Below are 12,659 nucleotides of genomic sequence, written 5' to 3' on the forward strand. Positions count from 1 at the left end.
TGGTCTAGAGAGGCTGGAGTCTTGGGCCTAGAGTCTAGAGTCTAGAGTCTCGAAAGACTCACAGTCACATTGAGTGGTAGCCATATCAGTAGTCTCGACTTGTCGACTCTTGGCTACTGTATACTGTAGAGTGTAGAGTGTAGAGTGTAGAGTGTAGAGTATCGAAGGCGTGGTCGACCAGAGGGACGGAGACTGCAATTCGGCAGTCTTTTGCACGGTGAATTGTACCCCCGTTCTGCAAAAGGACCAAGAGTGACTCTATCATTTGAGAGGTCGAACGATGATGAGATGCCGTGATCCTCATTTCACACTCTGCTGCGGCACTAAACTCGTCCGCTTGCCGAGGTTTGTTCCCTTTGATGCTCGTACGGGCAGCAGATCTCCCGGTCGCCACTCTCAGATCAGAGCTTTTCTTGAGGATGATCTGGGAAAGTCTAGGATTTGACTGCCGGAGTACAACCTTGTAGTATGTACGAGATTAGTAGATAGTGATACTAGATAGTATACTGCATAATATACTGTATAGTGTATACTGGACAGTGTACGATACTATCGATTGGTCTGCCGAAAGTAGATACAGTAAAATGATTCATAGTAGTGAACTCTCACTCGAGTCAGTAAAACTGATCCACAAACCTCGATCTGATCCCCTTTAACAGTAGTCCTATCAGTGAACTTGGTAGACCTGGTCGACGTGTACCGATCTACCCTGAGCCTGAGCTCTGTGCACAAGCCACACAGTACTCCATAAAGTAGCCCCCTCCCAAATCCCCCCGGTCTCATCAGCGATCGGAGTACTCGCCCGGATAGCTACGCCTGAAGTGGCGAACGAGGAGAGCGCGGTTAGACAACGAACAGCGTTGATTTGTTCGTCCTGACCTTCCCAACGAACCTTGACTGCACTGACGGTTGGAATTACGTTGACTTCTCGCCGCACCGAGGATCGAGGTCGAGGGTGTACTAAGTTACTCACTAGTGTGTAGTCTGTACTCTGTACTCTGTACATATGATGGTGCAATGCTTGACACCCGTGTCTGGTCGAAGCGTATAATCAACGTGGGGGTTGGGACAGGAGAGTAGGATCAGACACGCTCAGCATGGCTTCTCCCGATGCCTAGTCCATGAGTCTCTGGATGATCCAATGTCCATCTCATTGGCCGGCCATGGTTCACTGAGTACCTGGTGATATTGTCAATACTGTAGGTTATGTACAGTAGAAAAAAAAAGAGACTTGTTCATGACTGCATCACGTACCCTACTACTTGGACACTACGGTACACTTCTTCTGTAAGTGACTCCGGGTACGGGACGTGATTTGCGGGCGTGCACGGTCCTCAATGACCCACCGATGAGGCGATGTTCGGATCTTTCGTATGCCAATCGCGTCGAGTCCACTCGCTTGGGCGCAGCCTATCTACGCTTACCGACGATGGGGGTGGAAGGGAACCTTACCTGCTGGGTTAGAGAGGTAGTACAGTCCCTCATCCCGGAACTTGGTTCCATGTGCAGGATGATGCACTTTTGTCGTCGTGGACAGGAGGTACGAGCTTATCTGTTTTTGTACAATTTGATTGATACGGGCGTGTTGGTACTGGATTGCCATGATGGACTTCTGTTGATTGCGCTTGGAGTCCGCGAGAGGGCGAGTGGAAAAGAACTACTATCTTCATAGTCATACACAGTACATAACTAGTCCTTGGTACTTAGCGCATACCTATGGAAGCAGGAAAAAGTATCTCATTCTGCATTAGTCTCTTTTGATTAGGATCTCGCCCTTGAGGTTGATGGTATCCTTTTCTGGACACATGGTGTAGGTCCTGATGTAGTCCAGTGGAAAGTGGAAAGTGTAAATCGCTCGATGGAGGGCTGATTTCCGTATTCGGCCAGCTTGGACCCTCGCAGATCGGGAACATTCCATACCTGCCTCTTCCATTTCTGTATAACCTTTTTTGCGAGTTTTCTTCTTCTGGCAGTCCGATGGGTGCGCACTCTTCCGACGTGTTCTGGGCCGGCGAGATTCCGATCAAAAGAACCGTTTTAGTCCTCATGTTTAAATGTCCGAGGGGCATCCCCCCCTTCTCCTTCCTTTGCTTCCTTGTACAAGAAGTGCATCCTTTGCTCTTCTGTTTCTCCCGCCCCGGTTTCTCGTGGATGCAACCATCGACCATCAACCATCGACCATCGACCTTCGACCATCAACAATCGACCATCAACAATCGACCATCAACAATCGACCATCAACAATCGACCCCCTTTGTGCCCCATTGTCACTTGTTCTCCCTTGTCCCAAGTGCTCTCCTCTCCTCAACCGACTATCGTCTCTCCAGGCGGATCTCTCGCAGTTCCCGGTCCTCAAATAAACTTTGAACGGTGGCTCTTCTCCCCCCCCCCCCTCCCGCACAGGCGTCTCCCAGCCTGTCGACCTCGTCTGGCCCGTGGGCCTGTTTGGCTGTTTTTGCATCCAGCGATCGAGTCTGGTCGCGGCCAGTGGCTATCTCACCCGGTTCCCGTGGTACACCGTGCAACTGGATATCTTCCCCCCAGCTCCACTTGGGCTCACCTCCTCCGCGTTCTCCCTTTCGAGTTCCAAGCTTTCCTGATCGAGTGATTGCTCGGTACTCGCCTGCACCTCTTATTTCTTGCTCGTCGGCTGTCTAGGGTCGACTCTTTCTTCCATGCTCTCTCCTCCGGTGGTCTTCTTCGTGCAGCCCTTCTCGCTCGACTGAAAAACATCCATCTCCTCGACCGACCATTTCCATTCCCCCTATACACCACGACTCGTCAATTCCAACGGGACCACCAAATCACGAGACCGACCTTCCGTCGATCCGACACCAAGCGCTTGGGACCGTTTTCCCCCCGGGGTACAGTCCCGCTCCTCCGCCACAGTCTTGTGCCAACATTCCCACGCCTCGCATCGCTCACAAATTTGGGTGAATTTCGCCGCCCTTCGTCTCAACGTTTTTCCTGTCCTCCAACCTTTGCTCTACCGCTTTAAATCTTCTCATCCCCACGACCGACTGCCCAGCCTAGCAGGTAGTCACTCACGCTCCCACCCCCCCCCCCCCCCCTTCCCGTCTTGCGAGGTATCGGCAGAATCTCGTCCATTGATCTTCAATGTTCCACTCTTAAAAAAAAAGACAAACACCCAGGGAATCGACCCTCTTGACTCGCTGCTGTACACTACTGCACGTGTACAGTGCTCGGTCATCACGACTTGCTCCACTTTGGGGGTCACACACACATACACAAACACAAACCGTTCGGATTTGCCGCCCGATCCTCGTGTGTGTGTTCGGCAAATAAGAGTCGCTCCGGAATTGTCATCGTACACGGAAAAAGAGGAAATGACGACGGTGCTAGTCAATCCCCGCGATCAGCCGTCGCACCAATTTGCTCGCGACTCCGTCCAGTCGCCGACGGTGCAGCGCTACTTTCTGGGCGACCACGGCGTGCCGCCCAAATCTTCCCCAATGCAACTCGCATACTCGCCGCGAGAGTGTCCCAGTCCGGTGCCCTCGTCGACTCTCTCCTCCCTCCCTGCGTCACCCAACTTCATCGCCTCCGCCCAGGATCCCCTTGCATACACCCCCACCACCCTGAGCAGTCTCTCCCTCGCCGACGATCACGAGGACTTGATCCTCCCCGCATATGATACCGAGCTCCACAAGTTGCCCAAACCCCTCGAGAGCGACCGTGACCGCGATCAGGATACGGTGAGCGATGCGTCGGCGGATGGCGCGTCCCAAACGCCCACGTGGTCGTGCCAGACACCCGCGGCAGACGACACCTCGGTAGAGGAGGAGCCCTCCCGGCACGTGGATTATCTATCGCACGAGTGGCGGGAGGAAGATATCTGGGCGTCCTGGCGCTATGTCACCGCTCGAAAGGAGTCGTATAGTAACGGGGTTCGATTGGAGAATGCGTCGTGGAGGACGTGGGCCAAGGCGAAGCACAATCTAGGGACCGTTTCCCCGGAGGCATTGAATTGGTATGGCGTCACAAACACACAGAAAAGCTTTTTCCCCACTCCTGCAGTCCCAGCAACCGATACTAACGCAGTCCGCGATGATCTAGGCTCAAGGATTGCGATGTCACATTGCTCTATGGACCCCTCAAGACGTCTTCGTTTCGGGACGTCATGACCCTCAACGCATCGCCTCCACCCAGTCGACTCGAAACGCCCAGCTCCTACCTCGAGCCCAAACCCATCCTCAAGAAAAAGACCATGTCCGAGACGATTCTGCAACGGTCGCTTTCGCAGCACGTACTTCTACAACACGCGGGGGCCATTCTTAAGGCGCAAGAGGCCGGAAATAATTGGACCCGACCCTCGTTTCCACGATCCAATACCGATCTGGACCATCTCGCTCACCGCACCGGCAGTTCTACCTACTCACTGGGCGGCACGGTGACGACCTCGTCCTGGTCGGGTATGACCTCCCCCAGTGAACGACGACACATCCATTTCAACAATGAAGTGGAGCAGTGCATCGCCGTGGAGATCAAGGATGTCGACGATGATGAGCGCTGGCCACCGGCATTCGAGGAAGAGTCATCTTCGGATGATAGCGTCGTCATGATGCGACAAATCCCCAGCGGTGTCCCCCTCAGCAGCTGCAGCACACCTCGCAACAGTTTTAGCAGTGATAGTAAGACAATTGCGCCTCTCCCTTCTACCACCCTCAAATATCGCGGCGACACCCCCGAACCTCGAGAGTCACTATTCAGTCGCTGGTCCACGTCGACTTCATCATCTCCTTCATCTTGCTCTGTCTCCCCCTCCCCATCTGCCTCCTCTCCCTTCGCCGCCGCAGCTTCTCCATCTTCCTCTCCGTCCGCCAAATTATCCCCCACTCCCTCAGTCGCCACTCTGCGACCTCCCCAACCATCGGCCAACTTCCTCTTGGACGACGACGATGAAGACCCGTCTTTGGATTTTACGGGTCAATATCTGCAACGCGACCAGCCCTGGTTTGCCGCCGAGGATGAAGAGGATCGGCCCGACCGACCCCTGCATCTCACCTCTTCGGGCATGTTCATGCCGTATGGTGACAATGAAGGGGAGTCTGCCAATCCCGGCATCCTCGGCCGTGTGGTTGATACCGTCAATACCGCTCGTGACATTGCCCATGTGATCTGGAACGTGGGCTGGCGTCGGTGACTCTCAGTCTCTGCAGTGAGCCCCTCTGTTTTGGAGCACATCCCGTCTCGTATAACACTTGCAAAATCACCCAAGGTCCATCCAAAATGAACCTTGGAGTTTCCTCATAAACCCCCCAACATCTGTCGCATGCATCCGTGGCACCAAAAACCACGAAGCTACCGGAGTTTTGATACCAGGCAGAACCGGACTGCCTTGTCGTTTCTGAATTTTGTTTCTCTCGTTCTTATCTTGCCATCTTGCCTGCGAAACTCTAGATTCCCTCTCTCTTTAATGAGCCGGACGGGGGAGAACTGATTGAAGTCGAACTGTCGCCAAAGAAAAGTCTACTTGAGTATGACTGGTCATTCTCGATCCTTCTCCACTTGTCCTCATGTCGGCCATCTCATGTATAAACGACTTTTTTGCGCATACTCTAATGTCTATGTTTTCGGCTTGATGCCGGATAATTGACGCTGTTGAACCTTTCTCATCTACCACAGAAATAATATACATTGATATTTTTCTATCTACTTGGATCCCGTTGTAAGACACGTGTCACCTTAATCTTACATCTGAGGAGTGGGAAATTGGCTCGTAATGACTGCACAAATTGCAATATCACTGTAGACGCACTGGAGTGAATACTCCGCAATTGCGATTCCAGAGTCTACACTATCCATATCACGCAGTCAGAATGATGCTCTTTGTACGCTAATTATAGTGAGTAGTAGTACTAGTAGTCTGTGACCACTGACACTGTAGTCTACTAGTCACTAGTCCGTAGTCACTACTGATCGTATACAAGACCGCCATCCAATCCACGATCGACAAAATCTGAAACTACGGGTCCAATTAACCTACCAAATTAGTCGGTAAGCCTCGAGCTCGGACTCGACTCTTTTGCCCCACAGCGTTCCCCCGGCCCCTGATTCTCTCCCCGATCGCACTCCCGTCTCCATCCTCTCCTCTCCCCTCACGGCCGGTCTTCCTTGGAAAGAGTCCTCGAGTGCTCGCGGTTGCTGGAATTGCGCCATCTGCTCCGATTGGACTTGCGACTGGGAGTGGGAGTGGGAGTGGAAGAGCCGAGATACTTCTCAACATAGGGCCGACACTGTCGTGATTCTTGGAGTTGGGACGCTCGGGGATTCGAGCGCTGCGTGATTGCCATTTCGATTCTCAGGTTCAATTCAGATTCGACAGTTGACAGTTGACAGTCACCCGCCAGACTCGTTGGCCTTGAAGTCGACCTCGACCTCGACCTCAAAGCAGTAAATTGCGCCCCCGCCTCGCATTTATATTCCCCTCTGTCAAGGGAACCCACAGCCCCACGGTCACAATGGAAACAACCAACGTCAGCGAACTCGTCGAACGACTCGGCAGCGACGAAGACGCAGTGCGCAAGATGGCCGTCTTCAAATTGCAGAATAATATCGGCGATCCGTCCTTTGCAGATACTTTTATCGTGGAGGGCGGGCTGACGCGCTTGCGCTATTTGACGCTGCATGCGACGGGGAATACGCTGGCGTATAGTCTGACGAGTTTTGCGAGGTTGTTGGAGGTGGATAAGGGGTGGGAGTGTGTGGATGGGGAGTTGATTGAGAGGGTAAGAGGGTGTGATTGGATCAAGATGTAGAGTGTTTTTTTTTGGTGGTTCTCATGGGTTTTGGTCTGATGTTCGGGGTGGGGTGGGATGAGATTAAGACTTGTTTTCTCTTTTGATCTGATCTTTGAGGAAGATTGTGCGCGTTTGGTCTTGTCATGTGGGATGTTTGCGCGGCGAAATGAGAGTTGCGATGTGTGAGAATTGGAGTTTCGTGAAAGATAGAGAGAGAGAGAGTGTGTGTGTATGTGTTTGCTGACTTATGGCGCTTCGCGCGTCCTGCTGTCCTAGATTGTCGAATTGATCGTCACCCAACCTCTGGTCAACATCCTGCGAGGCGCCATGTCCATCCTCGTCTCCATCGTCTCCCACCCCCACGCAGGAAGCCGCGCCTCAGAAGCAGACCTCTTTGGCTTCCGCGCTCTCAAGCCCGCAATCGTCATCTTCCCCCAATTTCTCGAAATGCTCGTCAATCGCCTCTCCTCTGCGGACCATGCCCTTTGCGCAAATGCCCTGCAGTTGATCAATTCGTTGATGCGCGACTCGATCACGTTCGACTCCGAGGCCGAGTGGCCCAAGTTTATCCAGAGACTGCAGGATCTGGGCGTGATTCGCGCCGTCTATGTGCTGATGCAGGACTCGGCCTTGCAGGATCTGGCGCATCCGTTGATGGAGTTTCAGTCCTTGACCAAGGTGTTGTTGAGGAAGTGGAGGGATATCCCCTTGAACTTGGAGAAGCAGGAACATCGGAGGGCGTTGAAGGGGATCTATGTGGCCAGTAATCCGGTGAAGAGTGGTGGTGGCACCGCCGCTGGGAACGGTATCGTTGCTGGTGGCGAGACAGCTGCAGACGGTGCTCCTGTCACCCAGGAGCTGGAGTCCAAACGCTCTAAGAGACATCACCCCGAAAAATGGCGCCGACTTGGATTCGAGACGGAGAACCCGGCACATGAATTCCACGAAGTTGGGTTCCTGGGCATGATGGACCTGGCCGATTATGTGCGCAGCCACCAGGACGAGTTTCAGAAGATGTTGCTGGAACAGTCGACGAGACCTGCGCGGCAACGGTGTCCGATCACGCGAGCCTCACTGGCAGTGACATCGATTCTCTACGAACATTTCGAGGTTGACCAGTTGGAGATGGACGAGTCGAAGAACTACATGATGTTGGAGTCGAGGACGAACTTTGATCAGCTGTTCAAACCGTTGCTGCTCCACTGGACGAGGTTACACGTCGCGGGTCTACAGGCGTTCTTCCGCTTGTGGAAGGCCACGGCCGCCGAGTCCGAAGATCTGGATAAATTGGTCGAGCTGGTGCGGATTCTGATCGAATCCGTCGTCGGTGGTGCCGGTCGTACAAAGGACGTGCATGAGATCGAAGAGGATCTGGCTAATTACGAGTACCAGCGTCTTCGCGAACTGCAGATGGAGCTGTTGGAGTTGACGTACGAGGATGCGTGGGGTCAGCATCTCAACCAGGTTCGCGAGGAACTGCACCACGAGGCGTTGCAGTTTGTCAAGGAGCAGCGGATTCGGTGCTTGCTGGCCGGTGCTTGGTTTGCGCTGGATTCATCTGCGTCGAATTCCAAGCCGGACTCGACGGGCGCTGTTGTGCGATCGAATGCGACACATCAGTACGTGCAATTGTCGCACAATCGACGATACCTGCATTTTGGCGAGTTTGAGTCGATGATCGATCAACTGCCTGAGTTGGACTCGTTACCAAATAAGAGTGAGTCATGTTCTTCCTATCCATGTCAAGTCGACCTTGTTGTTTCTTTTTCGCAAGGACATGAAAATGCTAAGATTACCTGCTCACCAGTCGACCTCACCACCGTATCATCCGTGGTTTCCAACATCTCCACAGCTCCCGATTACGCCTCTGCATCCACCATCAAAACGACCCTCCGTCAAACCTCCACCAAAATCACTATCCACGGCCATGCATCATCCTCGACAAGCCACTCCAAGAACCCCAATCACACGCGAACAGCAAGTAAATCAACTTCGAAAGAAATAGTCTTGTTGACGCTCCGGCCTGCCTCCCACAGCGTTGCATCCGAATGGCTAGACGGCCTGTTGATGCTCCTCAATCAACCGCCTATCACCGCGGAGACAACCAAATTGATCGATTTGGTTAGCAACTATGGACTCAAGATTCGTCTTTTGAATGTCCGTTTTGACGACGCTACGTTTGCAGGCGAGGCTCCTCCTGTGCCTTCACGGGAAGGGCTGGACGAGGATTACTATTATGATGTCTTTGGGGGTGCGTAGTCTGTGGATTTGAATTCTGACGTTTACTTTTGCTCGGTCTTGATTGACCCTGTTCCCACATGCTTCTTTTCCAGTCTTTAGACTGGTTGACACCACTGAGCTGTTTCGTGACCGGCCCTGGGATACCGCGAGGTTTATCCTTGTTGATTCTTGTTGATACTGTATGATAATGTGATTATACCCTCTATGAGCAAATATAAAACCTATCTACTCGGACGTGAAGTTCTAGTTTGCTGTCGAATGGGGGGAGACACGCCAGACAGTAGTTCAAGGGTATGACATCCGTGTGGACACGCTTGTCCAGATCGGGGACTTGATTATCACTTCGGTAACAAACACCACGAGTGGCCTCGACTTCCCTACAAAATAAACAATCAAAACATTCGAGTAGACATCACAGACTGGGCAGTGTCCACTGTCCACTGTCCATCACAAGGTCGTTGAACCCTGCCAATCAATTTTCCATCGGTAATCAACCTTAATCTCTTAATCTACCCGCGCGGGCGTCATGGGGCTTATCGGGAGACGCGCGCATCCAAACTCCGTCATACAATATCGAGTCCACCAATCTCTCTATTCGTGATCTCCTTCGCGCCTTTCTCCTCCCCAGCACACCTCTTAATATGGACGGCCGTCCAGCCAAACGACAACGTCGATCCATTCACTCCGAAAATCCCATCCCAAGGATTCAACAGTCTCAATCGCCCCCAATTGATCTTGTCTCATCCTCTCCTTCGTCCTCCTCCTCCGCAAGTCTCGCGATCACTTCGCGGTCCAAACCCAAATCAACCACAAATTCAAAGCCTTGCAAGCCGCGCACAAGCCAGGTCCAATTGCCGTCGCAGTCCCTATCACGAGTCCATTCGTCGTCTGTCTCACCGCGAAAGTCGAAGCCGAAGCCGAAACCGAAAACACAAGGACAAGGACAAGGCCAGGCAAAACAGGACTCTGATTCGCCGACAAAGTCCAAGTCACTGCATACTTTCTTTCAGCCTGCGACGGAAGCGCAGCGATGGTCGGCGCAGAAATTCGAGCCCAGGCGGCCGTTGGCGGCTTCGGCTGAGAATACGCTTGATGCGGATATCATTGAGGATGATTACGATTCGTATGATGAGATCTTTTCGCAGCATTTCAGTGTTGGGTTTGGGGTTGGAACGGGAGCCAAGGCCGGGCTTGGGCCTGGGGCTGGAGCTGTAGATGGGAGGCCAGCGAGGTCGACCTATGGAGGTGGAACGGAGAGTCCTTCTTCAATACAGATTGAATCGCCTGTTGCGCATGGGGCTGGAGGTGGCAAGTCGAAGCGTGTGGTGCCGAAAAAGAAGAAGACGACAGCGACGACCACGACGGCGACAGCAGGGGCACCTTCAAAGTCAATGTCAAAAACGCATGCGTCCAAGCGTTTCTTGATGCCAGTGGAGGATGGTCTCGGGTCAGGCGTGGGTGGCGCGAGGCAGAGATCTGTCTCTGTCCCGGCTTCTGTTTCCAAGTCTGGTGATGGTTCGGTGCTGGGTGAGGTCGACACTCGTCCTTGGGCACAGCGATTTGCTCCGTCTGGTCTGGATGAGATTGCTGTGCACAAGCGAAAGGTCTCGGATGTGCAGAGATGGTTGGAGGATGTGTTTGCTGGAAGACGGAAAGATGTAAGCCTTTTGTGTCGTTTCTTGTCCGTCTTCACAAGACTGGGTTACACCATTAGACCTCATTCCTACACTGGTGGGTTAACACGGCTAATGCTCGGTTCTATAAGAGGTTACTAGTCCTACGAGGCCCTGCTGGCAGCGGCAAAACGACAACCGTCACCTTACTTTCCGAAACTGTCGGCTTCGACTTGATAGAATGGCGAAATCCATCGGTTCCAGAATATGCGGCACAAGAATTTGTCTCGGTGAGCACACACTTTGAGGAATTCCTCGGTCGAGGGGATCGGTTTGGGGGTCTGCATCTGGAAGACCCAGTTGAGTCGAAAAAGAATCAGGACGCGAAGCCCCGAAGTCATCGTGTACTCTTGATCGAAGAATTCCCCACGGTTTTGAGTCGAAATTCTTCAAGCCTCGCTGCTTTCCGTGCATCTCTTCAGCGATACCTGGCCGCGTCGACAGAACCATCTTCCTTGAGTGGGTGGATGCATCCTCCAATCGTGATGATTGTCTCCGAGACAATGCTCAGTTCTGCATCGTCTATTTCCGATAATTTAACGGTTCATCGTTTGTTAGGCCCGACTCTGTATAACCACCAGGGGACCACCATCATCGATTTCAATATCATCGCGCCAACGTTCATGCAGAAAGCACTACGACTTGTGCTGGAGAAAGAGGCTTCTACATCCCAACGCTCTCGGATTCCTGGTGCTGCAGTGCTTGAAAAAATCGCGGAGATTGGTGACATCCGAAGCGCCCTCTCTGCTCTTGAATTTCTCTGTCTGAAAGACGATAAGACCGGATCCTGGAGTGGAACCCTGACAAAGTCTAAAAAGGCACGCCGTGGATCAGCTCTCACGCCAATGGAACGAGAATCTCTCGAAATGATTTCGCAACGAGAGGCTAGCCTGGGCATGTTTCATGCAGTAGGCAAAATCGCTTACAACAAACGTCTGGACCCAAGCCTTCTCCCCGCCGGAACTGTTGTGCCACCTTCACCTCCTGACCATCTCTCTCACCATAGCCGAGTCAAAGTCTCCGAGGTTGCAGTGAATGACCTCCTTGATGAGACCGGCACTGATGTATCCACGTTCATCTCCGCCCTCCATGAAAATTACCCCCCGTCTTGCCATGGCCACGCCTTCACGGATAGCTTCAATGCCTGCATTGAAGCCCTGTCGGATGCCGATATTCTCAGCGCGGATCGTAAACCGTCCCATGGTTCCCGCACCGGTGTCGGAATCGGAGCCACCATGTTCAATGCAGGCATTGATATGCTCCGACAGGATGAGATCAGTTTCCAGGTAGCCTCGCGCGGCCTGCTTTTCGGCCTACCTTACCCGGTCAATAGAAAGGTCACATCGATTAATGGGCGTAAACCCTCCCGCATCGCTCACCAGATGCTCTACCCGGCTTCACTGCGCCTATGGAGACGATCAGAGGAGATTGAAGGTCTGCTCGATTCATGTCTCAAGCAGATGCTCGATTCTGCCAGTGGCTCTCGCCATCTGAGCCGCGGAAGCTCGGATTCTGGCGGTGTCAAGTCCTGGAGAAATCTTCGACTGGGGTTCGGTGGGTCGGGCTTGGAAAAAGACTCGGAGGGAGGTGGTATACCTGCTCTTGTGACGATGATGCCACGCTTAGATGCGCTGCTCTACCAGTTACCTTATATGGCACAGATTCGTCGCAAAGAGCCGGATGGATGGTCTCTTGCGCAGATCACCGGTATTTCCAGCAATGGCACCGATCTCCAAGGCGGGAATATGGACGAGGCGGAGGACGATCACGAGGTTGAACTGGCGCCTGGGTTGCCACGCTCAATAGGCGCTGCAAATGTTGTCGTCGCCAAGTCTGCGCCGAGTGCAGCGGAGGAAGAAAAGCTGATCCTGAGCGACGATGATATTGTGGATGATTGAAGATGACATGTTTGTTCAACGGCCAATTCTATCCGTCAAGTGAGATCTAGATTTCTGGTCGATCTAAAACCGAACCCGTTCGAATA

General features: G+C 52.9%; 3 protein-coding genes across 3 annotated transcripts; all 3 read left to right on the forward strand.

Moving 5' to 3' along the window:
- Nucleotides 1-3,347: 3,347 nt before the first annotated feature.
- Nucleotides 3,348-5,164, forward strand: N7539_004449 (protein phosphatase regulator REG1; the record flags this gene model as incomplete). Its single annotated transcript, XM_056934051.1, has 2 exons — nt 3,348-3,991; nt 4,078-5,164. 2 exons carry the CDS (start codon nt 3,348-3,350, stop codon nt 5,162-5,164), a joined length of 1,731 nt encoding a protein of 576 aa, XP_056791592.1.
- Nucleotides 5,165-6,482: 1,318 nt separating this feature from the next.
- Nucleotides 6,483-9,020, forward strand: N7539_004450 (ELMO/CED-12 family protein; the record flags this gene model as incomplete). The annotated part of the gene is made up of 3 exons (XM_056934052.1): nt 6,483-6,749; nt 7,038-8,478; nt 8,569-9,020. 3 exons carry the CDS (start codon nt 6,483-6,485, stop codon nt 9,018-9,020), a joined length of 2,160 nt encoding a protein of 719 aa, XP_056791593.1.
- Nucleotides 9,021-9,643: 623 nt separating this feature from the next.
- On the forward strand, nt 9,644-12,573 carry N7539_004451 (uncharacterized protein; the record flags this gene model as incomplete). The annotated part of the gene is made up of 2 exons (XM_056934053.1): nt 9,644-10,660; nt 10,717-12,573. The coding sequence occupies 2 exons, from the start codon at nt 9,644-9,646 to the stop codon at nt 12,571-12,573; spliced, it is 2,874 nt and encodes a 957-aa protein (XP_056791594.1).
- Between the last annotated feature and the right edge of the window lie 86 nt (nt 12,574-12,659).

This window comes from Penicillium diatomitis, assembly GCF_028827545.1.
Source record: "Penicillium diatomitis strain IBT 30728 chromosome Unknown utg000004l_segment0_segment0, whole genome shotgun sequence".
In the NCBI taxonomy this organism is placed as follows: domain Eukaryota; kingdom Fungi; phylum Ascomycota; class Eurotiomycetes; order Eurotiales; family Aspergillaceae; genus Penicillium; species Penicillium diatomitis.